General features: G+C 30.6%; 1 protein-coding gene across 1 annotated transcript; it reads left to right on the forward strand.

The window, feature by feature from the left end:
- Positions 1 to 3,694: 3,694 nt before the first annotated feature.
- LOC112796364 (beta-D-xylosidase 1) lies at positions 3,695 to 12,843 on the forward strand. The gene is made up of 5 exons (XM_025838785.3): positions 3,695 to 4,601; positions 8,113 to 8,394; positions 9,766 to 10,384; positions 10,975 to 11,388; positions 11,840 to 12,843. Exons 1-5 carry the CDS (start codon positions 4,143 to 4,145, stop codon positions 12,433 to 12,435), a joined length of 2,370 nt encoding a protein of 789 aa, XP_025694570.1. The 5' UTR covers positions 3,695 to 4,142; the 3' UTR covers positions 12,436 to 12,843.
- Positions 12,844 to 13,429: the final 586 nt, after the last annotated feature.

The following is a 13,429-nucleotide window of genomic DNA, read 5'->3' on the forward strand; positions in this document are numbered from 1 at the left end:
AAATTGATGGATGCCCAAGACGAGCATGCCATAACAAGCAGTCGTTATTTCCAAACATAGGTACTAAAGATAGTAAGGCATCAGCAAAATCATCTCTTGATTTTGGAAAGAATCCAGAGAATTTGTACAATCCTTTATCAACTATTCCATGGAGTATGACCTCCATGAAAATCTTGCATTTGACAACACTAATCATTATGAAATTCAAAAAATATCTTATTATATTTTGCAAATTGATAGACACTTAACAAATTCTTTGAAATTTCTGAAACTAGCAGTAATTTGCTAGGCAAAAATTATTTTCTATTCAAATCTGAAATGAAAATTGAACTTTCAATACGACTAATTGAAAAACCTAAACCATTGTCCATGGTGACTCTTTCAGAATGATACTGAATTTGCTGCTCCAACAACGCTGCAAGATCCAGATTGGTTTCTAGATTCAGGAGCCACGCACCACATGACTGTCGATGTTCACAACTTTGGGAAAAAGACTGAATACGAATGTGACGTGGCTTCAACTCTTTCATTACCATAGGCATCATACCTGTACCAACAATTGAAAGTCATGTGCCCAAGTTTGTTGCAAACTTGGCATTGCGACGGTCTAGGACCACTTCTTCCGTAATTTTGAAATTGAGACTGCGCCGTTCTTGCTCCTATCATAAATCTTGCACCACTTCTGCTACAAAAGACACATCTGCTTTCACGGAAATCACCTCTTAAGTGATAGAAGTTTGATTGAGTGTGAGCCAAGTGTGCTTGCACCAGATTATCTGGTTTCTTGTACTTTTTTTAACAATTTTTCATGTGCCATCAGCAAAGTTTCTAATTTTTTTATGGACACAGGCTTGGATTTTGCCGTGATTGTTGTAATAAAAGAGGTATTCTCCTCAGAAAAACCATTCAACACAGATTCAGCATGATCAGCATCACTAATTGCAGCTTCAACACATACTAATGAATAAACTATTTTCTTGATTTCAAGCAAATAATCTGAAACAGATCCTTCCTTCTTCGTATTGACTAACTTGTTCTTTAATTATCTAATTTTTGCTGTAATTTGAGATGCGAAGTATGTTTCTAACCTGCACCAAATTTCATGCGAGAAGATACAACCGACCATTCTCGTCGCAACCGCTTGCTCATCGATGCTAGTAACCAAGTCTTCAACAACGCATCATGCTTCTTCCACTTCGAATACGCTGGATTTATCACATTGGCAGCTTCATCTCTGTTGGAGAGATACTTCACTGGAATTGATTTTTCTGTGATGTGGTCAAGCATCTCGTATCCTTCGATCATGGATTCTACTTGATCCTTCCATGGTAGATAGTTATCATCATCCAATTTCATAGCTATTGGACTAGAGAAGGCTTGTGCTACTTGCATCAGAGACATTGTTGCGGAAGCCATGAGAGAGAGAAAGCTCTGATACCATATAGATATCGGGCCAGAGAGAGAGAGAGAATAGAAAAAGAGTAAAATTCTAGAACTGTTAGGAATGAATTGATAACCAACTGAATTAAAATAATAAAATGTATATCTCATAATATATAGTTATAGGAAATGTTGACTAGAACAATAATAAACTCACTAGCAAATTATTAGTATTCCTCAATAAGCTAACAATAAATTAACTTCCTTTTTCTCCTTTAAAATAAAAATGCAAAAAACATACATGAATGGCTTAAAAATCCCATCACATAAAAAATTACTCAAATTGATATATAGAAAACAAAAGAGTCTCCAAAATATTTTAGATCCAATATTTTGATTCTAACAAAATTTTATTTTTTAGACTTCTTTCATAATTACTCTTTTTAGACAAAATTTTTGTTTTTTTAGTCATTTTCAATCAAATTTCTAATATACTTGTTAGACAAATAAAATTTTAATAAAATTTTTATTATAAGACAATCAGATAAAAAAATTACACTATAAAATAATTAATCTCCTTATAAAATGACAGAAAAATCAAAATGTCTAATGAAAAGGATTTTCAAAAAAATTTTAAAAATAACTATTATTGAAAACCAAATGGTATAATCTAGAATTATTTGAGATTAATTCCGGAGTTTATTCAAAACAAGAAGTATTAAAGAAGGGACAAAACATTCTAGATATTATAATAAAGAATTGAAGCAGTTGCAAAGGGGTGGAAAGATGTGAATATAGCTCGGTAAAAAGGGACAAAACAGGGTACGTATTATTCTTTTATGGGCAAATGGGGTCACGGGAAGTTTTTATTAGTCAGAAGCAGTAACATCATCACGGGGATGAAAAAAATGCCTTTGAATTTTCATGGGTCAATTTTATTGTTGTAAACACCCAACCAGAAACAGAGGTTTTGAATGAAGCAGTCATTGTATTTGGTGGGGAGAGAGAAAAAACACCCTTCACAAACCGTCAAATTTGTATGTTGACTTCTGTAATTTTCCCAATGTCAATGCACATTAGCTTATTGTAACACAAATTAAAATGATCCTTTCATTTGTAGACTTCACATTATTATCTCTAAAAAATGTTGAATTAAAAATTTTCATTCAAAAATTTTTTATTACATTGAGATTTTTGATAAATAAATTTTTAAAAGTGTGATAAGAAAAACTTTTATATTTTATTTTTATATAATTTAAAATCTTTATAGAATAAAATTTGTTTAGAAACAAAAATATCTAATACAAAATTTTTTAAAAACCTATTAAATATATACTCTTATCTGAGATTAAAACATTCTCGTCTTTATGTGTTGTTGTCTATACTATATGTTTTTTACCTTTTGCACATAATCTTTTGAATTCATGCGAAAGATGTAAATATATATAATTATGTTAGGTATACATTAAAATTAATCACTAATATAAAATATATGTTAAAATATAAAATACACATTATAAATTAGTTAAATAAGACATATATTTATATATAAATACATAATGACTAATTTTAATGTACAAATAACATTTTTGAAATACATATAATTAGGTAATTAAAATGTTAATGTTCATTTACAATATGTTTAATATTTTAGAATAAAAAATATGGAGATATTATAATTTAGAAAATACACAACTTATGTCTTTATCATATTTTTACTATCTTCCAATATTTTAATAGATAAAAATATTTATTGGCAAAAAGGAGATCTTTATGTAATTTTAAATATCTATTATTTCTTTAAAATAAATTTATATTTCTATTATAAAATAATTACAAAGACCTAGACGAGGAGGTAGAATAATTATGTACCCGTGTATGTGACATATATATACACAGAAAGATAAATTTGGAAGAAATAATAAAAATTAGTTAATAATGCTAACACCAATTTTAGATATGTAATTTTTAACTTTAGATGTACAGTTTTTAAAATTGATTCTATTATTTATTTTTGACCAAGAAATAGAATAATATGAAAAAGATAAATTTTGATTAATTATATATACAAATTTTTGTTAATTAATTATTTTTTAAGCACCATGTTTCAGAAAGAAAAAGAAAAAAAAAATGCACCGTAGAATAGAAAGCCTATTAGCGCGCGGTACAAAGTGAAAGAAAACGAGAGATTCTCCCGTCCGTGACCCACTCTTCTCAGAAAAGAAAAACAAAAGAAGTTAAAAATAAATTAAGGTCAAAATTATATTAAATTAACATTAATATATATAGAGTAATAGAGACATCCCCCTTTTCCGTTGTTATTTTGTACGATTCTATATGCGTCAATCTTCCTAAGTTGTGGCATATAACTTAATCTGTTCATTTAATTTTAGCATCTACCATATGCTTAAACCAACTGGTAGGTCACTATTCACCACCACCACCACTACCACACCCACTGAGTCCAACTACGTGTTACTCCGAGTCACACTCACTCACTCACTACTTTTAATAAATGGTAATACAATTAATTAATTAAGTGTTTATTATAAGGTTGATGGATGTTAGAATGATTTTATCCAAATAATTGGATTTTCATTTTCAATTATTTTGATGATCGACGTGGAAACCCAATCAAGATATGAAAAAGCTTCAAACCCTTTAAAATACGCAACTCCCACCACCATGACCACACTATATATAGACAACAACACACAAAGACACACCTCATTCATCACTTCTCACTTACTCACCATTCAAACATGGCTTCTTCCCCTTCTTGTTCTAATTATTGTTACAACGGTAACAAGAGTTTGTTAGCATCGGTTATCGTGTCAGTTATCGTGGTAACAATAACGATAAGTAGTGGGGGCGTGGCAATTGCGGAAGGAGGGAGGGTGCCGTTTGCATGTGACCCGAAAAACGGTTTAACGAGGACGTTGAGATTCTGTTGGACGCACGTGCCAATCCACGTGAGGGTGCAGGACCTCATAGGGAGGCTCACATTGGCGGAGAAGATAAGGCTGGTGGTTAATAACGCCATAGCGGTTCCAAGGCTTGGGATTCAGGGCTATGAGTGGTGGTCGGAGGCCTTGCACGGTGTTTCTAATGTGGGCCCAGGGACTAAGTTCGGTGGGCCCTTCCCTGGTGCCACTAGCTTCCCTCAGGTCATCACAACCGCTGCTTCTTTCAACCAATCTCTATGGCTTGAAATCGGTCGGGTAAGATTTCTTCATCGTTCTCCATCTGTAGCCGTTTCATTACTCCATGCATCATTTTCTCAACAGTTAAACAACACAACTCACTAATTGGATGCAATACTTTATCCATATTCATAAAATATTGATACATAAGAAAGCTTCTTTTATTTATTTAGACTAAAATTAATTAATTATCTTTTCATTAAAAATAATTAAAATGTTGATTCTTAACATTTTTATATTATCATTTTATTCTCACTTTTACGCACTTTTATGTGTGTGCGTGACTCTTGTTGTTTATAACTAGCAATGATGGTGCTCCTTTGAGTTTTGAATGCGTGGAAGCAGTTGTTTTTTGTTGATAGTTAAATATGATTAAATAATAATTTAGTTAAATTTATTAAATTATTTAATAGTTTTTTATTAATAACTTTAAGTAAAGATAATAATTGTATATGAATTTTCATCTTAATATGATATTGTAAGAAAATGAATCATTTTTCTTCGGCAAAAAAAAAATAGAAAGCTCACGTGTAAAATTAAAGAATTGAGTATTAATAATAAAACAGTAATACTATAGAACCAATATAATTTTATTATTTTTTGTTTATATTTAATTAAAAATATTAGTTAAAAATATAGTGCTGAATCGCCAGATTAAAAGTATTAAACTATGAATTATGTCAGGAATTAAATTTTTATATAATAGACTTTTTTTATATATCTCTTAATATATATGTCAGGAATAAGCAATAAGTTGTGATTATTCAAATGTAAGAAACTAATGTTGACATATAAATATATATAATATATCCTTTTCATCCTTTAAGCTCTTAATTCTTATTTTTTATTTAAAAAAAAAGGAAAGGAGTGGCGAAGTATACACTCAACTTTTCCTTTCATCCATCAGTTAGGCTGTTCATTCATTGATTGGTTCTCCTTTTCGGCCAATTATGATTAAATTAATCATTTTTCCATACAACCATCTAAACTCTAAAGTATATATATGATAACATAACATATTATTGGCTTCGAATACAGACAGTAGCCAAATGGGTCAATTGCTTTTGTGGAAGTATAAAGTACACTTAACATATTTCTCTTCCATAAGTTACCCTTGGATACAAGAAATTAATTATTTTGGGACCACTGCCTTTAGATATATAAATTAACAAATGATACTTATTTTCCATAAAATCATTACTTTTAGTGTATAGTTTATACAAAATTATTTCATTATTTATAAAATCATAGGGCATAATTATTTTCATGAATTTAAAAAAATGTTCCTTAATCTTTAAAATAAGCTGTAGTTTTCACTCTGTACCAATCTAATCAAGTTACAAGTCCTCAATAAAATTGAAAAGGTATCTATCTATAAATAGGGCTCAAGTGCTTTCTTAGCTTTTTCAATTATAATTACCAAAACATAGATATATGACGACGACAAAATAAAATTGCTTTCATAAATCATATACAAACTATTTATAACTACCCGTTATATGTTTTTGCTGTCCAATCATATGTGTGAGCCAAAAGACCATTCATTTTCATTTGCTGATTCTAACCCCTTTTTTTAGTTTATTAGAAAATAAAAATTGTCATCAGATAGAATAAGACAAATGTATATATTAAAAAAATAAAAATAAAAAGGGTTAAAATATATTTGTTATTTAATCAAATTATGGTGTTACTCGGCTACTCGCAGCTCCTACATAGAAACAAATTAACAGTGTCCCATGTGCCTTGCATGCATTTGAAGATGATATAAAATCTGACAAGTCAAGTCACTTTATAATAATTTATTGAGTTTAATTTTAATATATTAATATTATAAAATATTTTAAATAGTCATATAATTATATCAGTTCTTTTAAATAATTATTCATGTAGTCAATATAAAAAATTATTTTTATTAATATCATATTATATAATTTAAATATACATATAAAATTATTTATATGGATAGTATATTAAAATTAAATTTTAATTTATATTTAGTTTATATGCTAAAGAAAACGAGAGTTGATGTTGAAAATTCATCAACTCAATTTGTCACCAACCAGTTTCTATAAAAGAAGTCCCATTACGCCATTATTTCATTAAACAAACGAAAGCAACATGTTTATGATGGTTAATTAATTAAATGGACTTTTGTATGGTTATCCTTTGTTATTATTATTTATCTTCCCTTAGCTTGGTTAAGTTTAATTTATATAGTATATAGTACCCTTTGACGTATCTAATTAATTTAACAAGTTAAACATGTACGTGTATGTTGAGATTGGATAATAATCAATAATTAATAAAGATTTCGGTGACAATTAATAGAGACCCGTCTAATTCCTTGATGAAGCATGCAATACACAAAAAAGTCTCCTCCTCAAGGATTGTTATAGTATCATTTTTGCATGTTGTTGGATGTTGCTTAGTGAAACATAAAATCCAACCACCTTTTGATTTTTTCTTAATCTTGTGTAATTAATGATTGTTTGGTGAAAACTGACCAAACACAAGGTGTTTGATGTTGTCCATCAACACCGCCTCTACATGCAAGTGGCAAAACCTTGAGTGCACCTTTTCGTTACGGCTTTTTCTTTTATTAAATAGAGGTAAAAACTCAGGTAAAGTCGACTTCATATAAAGTTGATATTTAAGAGCCGTTAAATAATTTGATTGATTTAACTAAATTTTCATCCAATAATTTTTAGGTATCAACTTCACGTGAAGTTGACTTTACCTCAGTTTTCATCTTAAATAAAATTTATTTTTAATTACAACGTAAAAGAATGTGAAAGAGAGAATCTTATATTATATATTATCATTTCGAAAATGTTTGATACAAAAATAACTAAAATTTGTCTTATTTATTAATTATTATAATAATTAATAAATACTAATTTTTTTCTTTAACATTATTGTTGCCATTTAATCATATCCGAGAGACTTGTAAGAAAAATAAATTATTTATGTATCTTTATTTACTAATTTAAAATTATGACAAGATATTTAGATGTATATTATTTTTACAATAATAATAATTTAAGTAAATTAATTTTATTAATAAAAAATATAGAATAATATATAAAATTAGATTAAGTTTATTTTTAGGCCGCTTTTTTTCAATATATATGATGTTCCCAAAGGTCATTATTCAGTTGCTTTAATTTTCAATAATTTTCTGTAATACTGATGAGCCAGAATTAATTACCTAATCACATTGAAGGGAAGTCCTTGTCTAGGTACAATATAATCTTGAAATTATTAAAGAAAAGGAAACTCGATATTCATTTGGTGGCATTATAGCATGACCATGTGACGTTTAGATTCCAAAATTGTCAAAGATAGAGTTTCTTGCTTGTTTCTTATTACCAAATGGTATTTCTTTAATATTCTCTTTGATGCTTTAGCCAAATTGTTATTGAGACAAGACACAAGAAACATTAAAAAATTAATTAAAGAAATATTGTACTATTCAATTGAATGAGTATGTGAATTATATTTAATTTAATTTGATTGCTATGCTCATCAGGTGGTGTCTGATGAAGCAAGGGCAATGTACAATGGTGGAGCTGCAGGGTTGACATTTTGGAGTCCTAATGTGAACATTTTTCGCGATCCTCGTTGGGGCCGTGGCCAGGAGACTCCTGGCGAAGACCCCACCTTGGCCGCAAAATATGCTGCAAGCTATGTGCAAGGACTCCAAGGCAACGGCGCGGGTGACCGGCTCAAGGTGGCTGCTTGTTGTAAACACTACACTGCCTATGATCTTGATAATTGGAACGGCATAGACAGATTTCATTTCAATGCCAAGGTAAGTTTCAATAAATATAATTAATTTGTATAGTCAATTACACATTTCTTAAAAACAAATAATTTAGGAGATATTATAGTATTATTCCATTTGTAAAGAGAAAAAGAAAATCAAGAGTGCATTTGATTTGCGCTTTTATATTTTGTTTTCGTTTTTAGTTATTTTTGTTTTTTGAATTTTGTGAAAGGAAAAAGTAAAATGCAAAACATAAAACACTGAAAATAAAAACAGAAAAATAAAAATACAAACCAAACACATTCTAACCTTTTTGAAAGAGAAAAGTTCAAGGGTCAGCAAACTTTATTATTTTCTGTTAATACATTTAGTTATTAATCTAATACTTTTAGTCTAGTGGTCTAGCAACATGTTTTTAATGGACACTTTTTAAATATTATAAGCTAACTGCTACAAAAAATAATAAATTCTACTGGTTCTTTAACATTTTTCTTTTTAAAATTTTGAATTATATGCATATATAAATATAAATACAAACATGACAAATTAAGCATACTATGTATGATATCATCACATCATTTTTGACAGAAAAATAAATATAATTTACTGATTTTTTAAAATTTTCCATATATATACATATATAAATATCAAACATATATAAGGGTATAGCTGAATTTTCAAACTAATATTTAAATTTTTTTAGTTTAGATATATAATAAAAAATAATTAGGAATTTTAACTCATTCTTTCAATTATCCTCTTAATTTTTAAATAAAGAAAGTTTTGTATTTTTTATATTTTTGTTATTTTTTTTAAATAACACAGATATATATTTAAATTCTTATTTATTTAAATATTAAAAAATAATTAAAAGATGAATTGGGTCTGTTAATCATATAAATTAACATATATATAATATTATCTTATGCTTGAATTCGGAACCACCCAATTATGTGATGAGCTAAGTTATTCAAGTGGTTGCTCTATATGGGCGTTGATCGCACTTTTCATTATATGTCTCCATGCCTCTGCCTTTATTCGCTTCTTACGTTGGAGGGAATATAAAGTCACACACCCTTTATCTAATATCCTTATCCAATATCCATATTCAGCTTGCAAAGCTATGAGACTAGAACCATATGGTGCTTGTATCATTCTTATTTCTTGGGATGTAACAAGTATTATTTTCATTAAAGTGATGCAAGTGGTTGATAATGACATTTGTCCACTTGCAATTAGTTTGGGTTAATTGACAGCGATGCAATTCAAACTACCAAATCATCAAGATTATTTCAATAGAAAACATAATTTGTTTAATATAGAACTTGTTTGTCGAGATAATATATAATACTTACTAATAAATAGATAAAATAAATAGATGTTCACTCAAAACTAACTAAATATGGATTGATGTAGGTTAGCAAGCAAGACTTGGCGGACACGTATGACGTACCATTCAAAGCTTGTGTGTTGGAAGGGAAGGTGGCTAGTGTCATGTGTTCCTACAATCAGGTCAATGGCAAGCCCACTTGTGCCGACCCCGAACTCCTTCGCAGCACCATCCGCGGCCAATGGGGTCTCAATGGGTACATTGTGTCGGATTGTGACTCGGTCGGAGTATACTATGATAGCCAACACTACACAAGGACGCCGGAAGAGGCGGCGGCGGATGCCATCAAAGCAGGCTTGGACTTGGACTGCGGCCCATTCTTGGCCATCCACACGGATGCGGCCATTAGACAAGGGCTCATTTCGGAGAACGATCTTAATCTTGCTTTGGCTAACCTTATTACGGTCCAAATGAGATTGGGCATGTTTGATGGTGAACCTTCGGCCCAACAGTATGGGAATTTGGGCCCAAGAGATGTGTGTACCCCGGCCCACCAGGAACTGGCCCTTGAGGCAGCTAGACAAGGCATCGTGTTGCTTGAAAACAAAGGGAACGCGTTGCCTTTATCCCCTACGCGGGTTCGCACCGTAGCTGTAATTGGGCCCAATTCAGATGTTACTGTTACAATGATAGGAAACTATGCTGGTACGTCTTCACTAATTTCCCAATCATTAATTAGCTTAGCATAGTTAAAGTTTATTTGTTAACCAAAAAAAGAGTTTATTTTCAAATTAATCTAGGAAATTCAATAATCTCAATTTAAAAATATAAAATATTTTTTTTTGTTAAATTGTAACAATATCTTGATATCTAATAATATTAAATCACAAACTAAAATTTTGAAATATTTTTAATGCTTTTTTTAACTAAATAAATCATGCAAGATAACTTTTTAATAGTAAATAATATACAATTTTTAAACCCATTTCAAAAAATAGGTCAAGAATTATATTAGATACTTTGACTTACTTGTGATGATATTTGAGTGTATATAAATATTTTTTGAAAAATATTTTTTTATTAAGATATAGTTGAACAAAACATAACGCATACTAGAATGAATGTCATGTCTAAAATGTGTTTAAAATACAAATACGATAACTCAACGACGTATTCATGAATACTTGTTAACACAACTCTTGTTTCTATTACTAACTTAATTTTGAATTAGATCTAACTTTTTTTTACCAACATAAATTCTGGTTATTGATGATCTGTATTTTGATTTTGGGTAGGTGTTGCATGTGGCTACACATCACCATTACAAGGGATTTCAAGATATGTTAAGACCGTACATCAAGCAGGGTGCAGGGATGTTGCATGTGGAGGCAACCAACTATTTGGAGCCGCAGAGATCGCATCCAGGCGAACAGATGCAACAATACTTGTCATGGGCCTGGATCAGTCCATAGAGGCTGAGACTAGGGACAGGGTTGGGCTTCTCTTACCAGGCCTCCAACAGGAACTTGTGTCCAGAGTTGCCAGGGCCGCCAGGGGCCCAGTTGTCTTGGTTATCATGTCTGGTGGCCCGGTTGATGTCTCATTCGCCAAAAATGATCCCAAGATCACTGCAATTTTGTGGGCTGGTTATCCTGGCCAAGCTGGAGGAACTGCCATTGCTGATGTCATCTTTGGCAGAACCAATCCAGGTACCTTAAAAAAATTTATTCTCGTTTTTTTCTTTTACAAAAAAAAAAATTAAAGTTTTTAGGATTTATATGGAATTTTAAACCCCTCCACTTAGCTTATATTTTTAGAAGTAGATTATATATTCTCACTACCTAACAACAAATTGTTTAGACTATTTTTTGTAATTTGAAAGTGGCATGCAGAACATTGAAAACTGGCAGGTTTTAAGTTTGAAATCAATAAAATTATAAAATATATTCTTTTGCTCAACAAAATAATTTTGATATATCTTGTCCAAAAATAGAATCATTTTTTTTATATACATAGTAGTTACAATCCAAATCTTGTCATATTTGATTTCATTTTTCTTTTTTCTTTTGGTATATGGGGCCTAAAGGCCCATATTTCATTTTTCTAGTAAAAATAAAAAAGACTAAAACGTTGCTTGGTTTTTTCTTATATTTTTGGCAGGTGGAAGGCTTCCAATGACATGGTACCCAGAAAGCTATCTATCGAAAGTGCCAATGACAATAATGGACATGCGTCCAAACCCATCAACAGGGTACCCAGGAAGAACCTACAGATTCTACAAGGGCCCAGTTGTGTACCCATTTGGGCATGGACTCAGCTATAGTAGATTCTCCCAAACCCTAGTACTTGCACCCAAACAAGTCTCAGTGTCCTTCTCAACTCCCCTCAAAGCCCAAACAAACTCAACTTGGGCCTCATCTTCAATCAAAGTGAGCCATGCAAATTGTGATGCCCTACATATGGGCTTCCATGTTGATGTGAAGAATGAAGGGTCAATGGATGGGACACATACCCTTTTGATTTTCTCTAAGCCACCAATTAACGGGAATAATAATTGGTCAGAGGATAAGAAATTGGTGAGTTTTCATAAAGTGCTTGTTCCTGCTGGATCAAAGCAAAGGGTTAGTGTTGGTGTTCATGTTTGCAAGCATTTGTCTGTTGTTGATGAATTTGGGGTCCGAAGGATCCCAATGGGTGACCATGAATTACATATCGGTGATCTCAAGCATTCTATTTCGGTCCAAACTCAAGACTAAATCAATAGTTAGAACGGATTTACAACATTGAACCGGGTTAATCAGACTCCTAATAATAGGATCTAAAAGCCGACGGTTCAATGGGATAAAAAGAAAAACAGAGGAAGCAAATGATTTAAAATGTCAAACAAATTTGACACATAGAACCATAATTTTCTTTTTCAAAATTTTACAAAATAGAAATGATTGGAAAGTGTATTGATTGTGTGTTTGCAAATGCAAATGTAAAATAAGGAAATAGGGTTGGTTCGTCTCATTTGTAAGTGTCCATTATTATTCTTGATGCAAATGTAAAATAGGGCAAGTATAGGTGACATACATTTGTAAAATCAATCATCATATATATGGTTGCAAATGTACTATTATTGGAACTTTCTTAGTATGTTGAAAAGAGGTTTTGTGAACAAAGTATCCTTTGTCAATTGTCATGTTTCTAAATGTCATTTCAAGATTGAATGTCTTGCTTACTCAAAGTGAACAATCTATGGCAAGTTGTGTTTACTTTTGTTGCTTCTTTGCTCCCTTATTACTGGACAAGTTTTGCTCATTCATGCAACAACAAGCCTCACAAATAATGACTGAATTTCAAATTCCTATATATATATATATATATATATATATATATATATATATATATATATATATATATATATATATATATATATTTAATTTCAAAGAAAGAGAGCCTTAACCATGTTGGATCTTGAGGACAATAATGTAATTTACAACCTTTGTTTTTTTCTTTGGGGTCATGAATGATGAATCTCTTAAAGGTTAACTTGGGCTCACTTTTTCTTCTAGGTATGTTAGCTAGATTAATGGTTTTTGAATTAAATACAATAATTAACCAAAAACAGAAAATATTAATTAAGCACTGTAAGGTCTAAGCTAACCCTATGCGGGCTTAACATGTTAAGGCCTATTCCATCATTCAATTTCCATGAACTACAAATTTTCTCCCTCAATTTTTTTTTTTCTGATCAATTTTTTTTAG

The sequence above is a fragment of the Arachis hypogaea genome, chromosome 4 (assembly GCF_003086295.3).
Source record: "Arachis hypogaea cultivar Tifrunner chromosome 4, arahy.Tifrunner.gnm2.J5K5, whole genome shotgun sequence".
NCBI classification, from domain to species: Eukaryota; Viridiplantae; Streptophyta; class Magnoliopsida; order Fabales; family Fabaceae; genus Arachis; species Arachis hypogaea.

Excerpts from the sequence above, each read along its gene's own strand:
- LOC112796364 (XM_025838785.3), top strand. The coding sequence starts at position 4,143 with ATGGCTTCTTCCCCTTCTTGTTCTAATTATTGTTACAACGGTAACAAG. Across the intron at positions 8,395-9,765 it reads GATTTCATTTCAATGCCAAG|GTTAGCAAGCAAGACTTGGC; the intron begins GTAAGTTTCAAT and ends GGATTGATGTAG. Across the intron at positions 11,389-11,839 it reads CTTTGGCAGAACCAATCCAG|GTGGAAGGCTTCCAATGACA; the intron begins GTACCTTAAAAA and ends TATTTTTGGCAG.